This window comes from Amblyraja radiata, chromosome 1, assembly GCF_010909765.2.
Source record: "Amblyraja radiata isolate CabotCenter1 chromosome 1, sAmbRad1.1.pri, whole genome shotgun sequence".
NCBI classification, from domain to species: domain Eukaryota; kingdom Metazoa; phylum Chordata; class Chondrichthyes; order Rajiformes; family Rajidae; genus Amblyraja; species Amblyraja radiata.
The window spans coordinates 30820377-30828412 of NC_045956.1; the positions used below are offsets into that span (position 1 = coordinate 30820377).

An 8036-nucleotide genomic window follows, 5' to 3' on the forward strand; every position below is an offset into this window, starting at 1 on the left:
AAAGCTGTAAATACTTACACTTGTGTTGCGAAGAAAAGAGCACTTAGATACTGGGCGGCTAAGGTGGCGCAGCGGTAGAGTTGCTGCCTTACAGCGAATGCAGCGCCGGAGACCTGGGTTCGATCCAGACTACGGGTGCTGTCTGTACGGAGTTTGTACATTCTCCCAGTGAACTGCGTCGGTTTTCACCCGAGATCTTCGGTTTCCTCCCACACTCCAAAGACGTAGAGGTTTGTAAGTTAATTGGCTTGGTAAATGTAACCATTTTCCTTAGTGGGTGCAGGATAATGTTAATGTGCGAGGATCGCTGTTTGGCTCGGACCCGGTGGGCCGAAGGGCCTGTTTTCACGCTGTATCTCTAAACTAAAATTTGGCTTAGTTAAAAATCGTCAATTTTCCCGAGTGTACGGAATGATCGCTGGTCAGCGCAAATTCAATAGATAATAGGTGCAGGAGTAGGCCATTTGGTCCTTCGAGCCAGCACCACCATTCAATGTGATCATGGCTGATCATCCACAATCAGTACCCCGCTCCTGCCTTCTCTCCATATCCCCAGACTGCGCTATCTTTAAGAGCCCTGTCCAGCTCTCTCTTGAAAGTATCCTTGAGAGAACCAGCCTCCACCGCCCTCTGAGGCAGAGAATTCTTCAGACTCACAACTCTCTGTGTGAAAAAGTGTTTCCTCATCTCCATTCTAAATGGCTTACCCCTTATTCTTAAACTGCGGCCCCTGGTTCTGGACTCCTCAACATCGGGAACATGTTTCCTGTCTCTAGCGTGTCCAAACCCTTAATAATCTTAGATGTTTCAATAAGATACCCTCTCATCCTTCTAAATTCCAGAGTATACAAGCCAAGCCGCTCCATTCTCTCAGCATATGACAGTCCCGCCATCCTGGGAATTAACCTTGTGAACCTGCGCTGCACTCCCTCAATACCAACAATGTCCTTCCTCAAATTTGGAGACCAAAACTGCAGGTATGGTCTCACAAGGGCCCTGTACAACAGCAGAAGGACCTCATTGCTCCTATACTCAACTCCTCTTGTTATGAAGGCCAACATGCCATTCGCTTTCTTCACTGCCAGCTCTACCTGCATGCTTACTTTCATTGACTGATGAACAATGACCCAAAGATCCCATTGTACTTCACCTTTTTTCAACTTGACACCATTTAGATAATAATCTGCCTTCCTGTTTTTGCTACCAAAGTGGATCACATTAATCCACCTTAAACTGCATCTGCCATGCATCTGCCCACTCACCCAACCTGTCCAAGTCACCCTACATTCTCATAGCATCCTCCTCACAGTTCACACTGCCACCCAGCTTTGTGTCATCTGCAAATTTGCTAATGTTACTTGTAATCCCATCATCTAAATCATTAATATATATTGTAAATAGCTGCGATCCCAGCACTGAGCCTTGCGGTACCCCACTAGTCACTGCCTGCCATTCTGAAAGGGAATTAATCCCTACTCTTTGTTTCCAGTCTGCCAACCAATTTTTTTTTATCCATGTCAGCACTCTACCCCCAATACCATGTGCCCTAATTTTGCCCACTAATCTCCTATGTGGGACCTTATCAAATGCTTTCTGAAAGTCCAGGTATACTACATCCACTGGCTCTCCCTTGCCCATTTACCTAGTTACAGCCTCAAAAACATTCCAGAAGATTAGTCAAGCATGATTTCCCCTTCGTAAATCCATGCTGACTCGGATCGATCCTGTTACTTCTATCTAAATGTGCCGCTATTTCATCTTTTATAATTGACTCCAGCATCTTCCCCACCACCGATGTGAGGCTAACTGGTGGGCCGAATGGCTTGTTTCCACGCTGTATCTCTAAACTAAACTAGCTGCACCAGCATCCAGAATGACCTTATTGTTTTTGCAGTTCATCTTCTGGCTGAATCTGAAATTTCAAGGTTTAGGTACCCTCCCTAAAGTGCTATTAGCCCAGTTCAGTTTTACTTTTAATCTCAAATGGGTGAAACATCTATTATTATATAAAACTCTGTGGCTGCCGCCTGCCGTCCGGCTGCCTTTCTGCCTTTCGATTCGTTCCATCGTGTGATGTCACAATGCCCAATACTCGCAGATGTCCAATCGGAATAGCCGATGCTCGCAGATGTCCAATCCGAATGGATCCATTTACATGTACGGCTGACGGCTGCATTTCTTCCTTTGATTCCTTGCCACGCCGAATCCAGACGCACAATCGCCGAGATCTTTTCCATTTCGGTAGAGATTTCACTTTTCTTTCTAAGTATCCGCTCCTCATTACATTTCGTCGTGTTTAAGTACACCTTTTTAATCAAATCCTTGTCTCCCCCCCCACCCCCCAATATTTCAAAAATAAACTGGCTTCTCACCCATAGAAGCAGCCATTTCGGTAGACATTTCACCTTTCATTCCAACTATCCACTCCTCATTAGATTTCGTTATGTTTATGTCCACATTTTTCATTAAATCCTTCTCCCCCCCCCCCCCCCCACTCACTCATTTTGTCGCCTCCTGCTGACCAACGACCATAACGGCTCGCCTCAAAGACGCCATTTAAAACCAGCCGCACTGCTCATTCCTGAGCCGCTTGAGTTGGAGGACCACGTCTCCCGTGGGGGCTACGGGTAGGGAATGGCTGCGTTGGGGGAGCAGACCCAACGGGTCTGCCCTTGGTCTAGTAAATCCTTAAATATAACATAAAATTTGCATGAAGTAAATTTATCTTTATCCAGACATTCATTACTCTGTGAGATTAGGCCATGTTTCTTGGTGTAAGTGAAGATCTCTGGCTCTGGTGCTGGCTCAAGCAAGCCAACAAACATAGAAAATAGGTGCAGGAGGCCAGCACCGCCATTCATTGTGGTCATGGCTGATCGTCCCCAATCAATAACCCATGCCTGCCTTCTCCCCATATCCCTTGATTCCACTATCCCCTAGAGCTCTATCTAACTCTCTCTTAAATCCATCCAGTGACTTGGCCTCCACTGCCCTCTGTGGCAGGGAATTCCACAAATTCACAACTCTCTGGGTGAAAACGTTTTTTCTCACCTCAGTCTTAAATGGCCCCCCCTTTATTCTAAAACTGTGGCCCCTGGTTCTGGACTCATCCAACATTGTGAACATTTTTCCTGCATCTAGCTTGTCCAGTCCTTTTATAATTTTATATGTTTCTATAAGATCCCCCCACCCCCCTCATTCTTCTAAACTCCAGTGAATACAACCCTAGTCTTTTCAATCTTTCCTCATATGATAGTCCCGCCATCACAGGGATCAATCTCGTGAACCTACGCTGCACTGCCTCAATCACAAGGATGTCCTTCCTCAAATTAGGAGACCAAAACTGTACACAACACAGTACCCTCCCCCTTACCTAACCTAACCCCATTGAGATAATAATCTGCCCCCTTGATTTTGCCGCCAATGTGAATAACCTCACATTTATCTATATTATACTGCATCTGCCACGCATCTGCCCACTCGCTTTCCACAACGTCACTTGTGTTGTCCATTGCTCCTGCCCTACACAAAGTCTAATGGAATAACACAGGCTTTCTTGCTCTCAGACTGGGAAATCTATGTGTTGAGCAATTGAAGTAATATGTGACATGGTTGATTACATTTAAACTGAGTTAATTGTCTTTAAATGATGATGAGTCTATTTGTGTTTTAGTTTTAAGTTTTTATATTAAATTTTCTGCATATTTTTGATGGTTCTCAAGCGGTTTAGTTTAGAGATACAGCGCCGAAACAGGCCTTCGGCGCACCGAGTCCGCACACTTTGGAGCGTGGGAGAAACCGAAGGTCTCGGAGAAAACCCACGCAGGTCACGGGGAGAACGTACAAACTTGGTACAGACAGCACCCGTAGTCAGGATTGTGCGTGGGCCTCCAGCACTGTAAGGCAGCAACTCCACCGCTCCACCACAGTGTCGTTGTTGAATTTTTGTGGATGTCAATGACAGTCGCAAACATTCACTTTCAGTAATAGCTTTGTGAGCTTGGGGCTTCACAGCTGTCAATGGCATTCTGTGTGCAATCATATGCCGGAAGTCTTATTTTGCACAGATCCACAGAGATTTATTCAGAGCTATCCACCTTGCAGAAGAATCTGCAAAGAAAAACATGTAATGGGCTCAAGGCCTCACTGGAAGAAACAGGATAGTCCGAGGACCGGCTATCATGTTGTCATCAGTAGATCTGCTGTCTTTTTAATTGATGTTGTGTCTTTGATTTATGTTCAAAATGTGCTTGCGGAGTTTAATAAACTGAATGTTTGTTTAATGTTAACAGGGATGATGCTCCTTTCAATACAAACTTTTTTCAGCAGTTAGTGGAGGACAGAACAGAATCTGCGTTATCATATTATGAGTTTCTTCTTCACATTCAGCAACTAATCTCCAAGTAACAGTTATGGCTCATGAGTTGGAACTAAAGAACGATCACCTTGTTTTTTTGGGGGGAGGGTTGGGATACTAATGACATCTAAAGCAGAATTACATTCACCTCGAAGAGTGGATTTTACAATGGGCTACAAAGACGTGGATATTTTCAAACAGTGTTTCAATCCTGATTTGTTTTACCTTGACAGTAGGAATATGAAAAGCTGGTGGATAAAAATTGGTGAACCCGCAGAATAAATTCTTGAAGTTATACACTGTAATGTATAAGTCTGCTCTACAATGACGTTTAAGATGCCATTGTTATTGTAGAATTATAATAATGGCATGAAGGTATGGGCTTGAATGTTTTATTCTAGATGGAGCAGGAGCTTGGAGACCTTGTTACCTAACACAAAAAAATATTTATTGCCACGTCTAAGCCTCTGTTTACAGTTTTGTTCATTTTGGTCCGATTAATTTTTCCAGTATGTAATGTATCAGTGTATATGTTGATTTTTTTTCATTGGTGATGGCAGTGTGTAGAAGCAATAACTGTAAATGTAAGAATTTCTATTGGATGTGTAAGAAGGAACTGCAGATGCTGGTTTAAACCAAAGGTAGACACAAAAAGCTTGAGTAACTCAGCGGGACAAGCAGCATCTCTGGAGAGAAGGAATGGGTGACGTTTCAATCTGAAGAAGGATCTCGACCGGAGACATCACCCATTCCTTCTCTCCAGAGATGCTGCCTGTCCTGCTGAGTTACTCCAGCTTTTTGTATCTAATTTCTCTAGGACGGCAGGCAAATGCAGTCTGCATTTAGATCACCTGCAGGCCTGTTGAATGTGGTCTTGAAGTACACATTATAAAATTCTGTGTTTATAGAAAAAATAATTTTGTGATGTACAAGAAATATCGACCTAATATATGGTTGCATTAAAAAGGAAAGAATAAACTGTGTGCAACGGTGTTGAATGTTTTGTGATCAAATTTGTCCCGGCCTACCTAAACCATTCATGACGTGTATCTGAATCTGTACAGTCCTTCAGGTCAAACTGCAGGTCGCTGTCACATTTTTAAAGTTTCATTCTTTACTTTTTAATTTAGCTTTGGATCTTTGTGTGGAATTAAAAGTGCTCTCATGGGTTTTCATTTTCCTCATGTGTTTGTATTTCAAGCTTGTATGACTAGGGCTGATGTAGTGGGTAGGTGATTTTAAAACCCACTTCCTTGTCCTATCAGCACCCCACATGATGGTCGGCTGAAGTCTCGAGGAAACAAAATGGATATGTGCAACGACCGTAGCTAAGTAAATATATATGTGATGCAAAGGGAGGTTTAGAGCACTGACATATTAATAAATAACTTCCTGAACTTCAAGCTGTAAAACCTGGTGTTTCCCTTCACCTAAATCAAGCAAAATACAAATGCCGCATCCATCTGCAGTATAATGTGTTTTTTTTTTAGATTAGGAAAACTAGACTAACAAGATTAGAATAACAAGAACAAAATAAACTTCCAATTGTTCCACGTCTATGAATGACACGTTGCCACACTTGAGCCACAGATGAGGAACAGTCCAAAGAGGATGTGGTATAATACCACTCGTCTAAATATGTCTGGCCATACAATGTCAAATTAAATACGTTCGGCAATAGAAGCAACTATAGAAAACAATGAAGGTAGACAAAAATGCTGGAGAAACTCAGCGGGTGAGGCAGCATCTATGGAGCGAAGGAATAGGCAACGTTTTGGGTTGATTCACCATCTATTTCCTTCGCTCCATGGATGCTGCCTCACCCGCTGAGTTTCTCCAGAATTTTTGCCTACCTTCAATTTTCCAGCATCTGCAGTTCCTTCTTAAACATAGAAAACAATGAGATTATTAAACAATAATTTTGTAGTTCCATAGTTTTAAAGCTTTCCAAAGATGCTTCTAACCAAATGTCAAGGGCATGGGTACTCAGTCAATAGATAGCAGAGGAGGTGTCTATTAATGAAGCATCAGTTGATCAGGAACGGACTATATAGTGGGGTTAAGTACACCAGTACAGTCAAACTAAATAGCTATGAGTGACGATGGAAAAACATTTAATGCCATGGCTTGTATTTCCTCAAAATAAAATCTCTAAATATTGATTAAATATTTTGTTATTTGTCTACATTATTTACAACGGATCCATTATGTTCCTGTCTCATATTGTATATGATGTTCGGTTTGCTCTTTTATTCCTCTGAAATGGTGTTCTGATGCAAATTATTTTAATAGACTGATGTTACGAGATATTCTTGATAATTAAATATTTTCAAAGACATTTGGAGTTGGTGTTTGGCTTCAAGTGTATCACTGAAATCGCCTGCCCAATGTCTCAGAGGGCGGTGGAGGCAGGTTCTCTGGATGCTTTCAAGAGAGAGCTAGATAGGGCTTAAAAATAGCGGAGTCAGGGGATATGGGGAGAAGGCAGGAATGGGGTACTGATTGGGGATGATCAGCCATGATCACATTGAATGACGGTGCTGGCTCGAAGGGCTGAATGGCCTACTCCTGCACCTATTGTCTATTGTCATTGTCTGCTGCAGGTCTTCATTCTGACACCACAAGCTATTTGTTTTTAATTTAGCCACAAAAAGGGACATTTGTCCCATTGGATCCATTCTGGCTCCCATGAAACATCCCCATTTGTCCCATTTACCCATCTGTCCTCATACTTCTGCAAGTTGTTCTGTCACGTGCACAGAGCCGTTGCACACATCCATTTGTGAACTCCTCTGTGACTCCTTGCTTATAACCAACACCAGGTGATCATTTATGGTAGCCAATACACCTTTGTGGGAGGAAACTGGAGACCTCAGGAAGCTAATGAGATCAAATGTCCTCAATTGCCCTCAATTTCATGAATGAATGAATGAGTAAGTGAGTAAGTGAATGAATGAATGAATAAGGAATGAATGATTGAATGAATGAATTTATTCATATTATATTAAATTAATTAAAGTCCATACAGATAGATTTTCATAAATTCAGACTTTAATCTTATCTTTTAGTTAGAGTTGATTCAGGGGGGCCTTCTTTGTGTCCCAGCACATCAGCAGGGACTTTGAATGCTTTCTTGCACTTTAATCCACTTCGCAGCACTTTCTTCAGCCTTTTTAATGCTTTTCCCACTAAATACAATTAACCTGCTGCAAGTTTCCACGACATTTATTCCACAGAACAACACATCGGAATCTCCAGTAAAACAGGCATCTGTGAAGCCCCCTCAGCCATTTTGTGTGCTAGCCTGAAACAAAGCGCGTGATTGGCCAACTGGCAGACAACTCAATGTTAAACGTGCTTTGATTGGACTAAAAAATTCCCGAAATTTTTCCGGTTTTTCTCTAATTTAATAAAAATGTGCAAGTCTTCTTCATATCGAGTTTCAGGGGTGATTTATATACATTTTTTTACACAATATGTGAAAATTTCATGTAGTTTGGTGACTTGGGTCACGAAACTGCAGAATAAAGCTCCTCGGCCCACAGCCTAGACTGATTTACCAGTTTATCAATATCTTTCCGTAACATGAGACCATGCCTAGAGCTGACAGGATAAATTAGTGCTACAAATCTGCGTCTCCGATATCAATATCCCTTGCACTGAATGGTTCTGTTGGATC

The 8036-nt window shown here is 42.2% G+C and overlaps 1 protein-coding gene across 3 annotated transcripts in view; it reads left to right on the forward strand.

Annotated features, from left to right (window-relative positions):
* LOC116972084 (protein transport protein Sec24B-like) overlaps positions 1-6524 on the forward strand; it is a 130234-nt gene extending 123710 nt beyond the window's left edge. For all 3 annotated transcript variants that reach the window (XM_033019410.1, XM_033019429.1, XM_033019419.1), the window contains one exon: positions 4293-6524. In XM_033019410.1, the coding sequence (XP_032875301.1) occupies positions 4293-4407 (115 nt within the window). In that variant the 3' untranslated portion in view covers positions 4408-6524. The remainder of the gene's footprint in view (positions 1-4292) is intronic.
* Positions 6525-8036: the final 1512 nt, after the last annotated feature.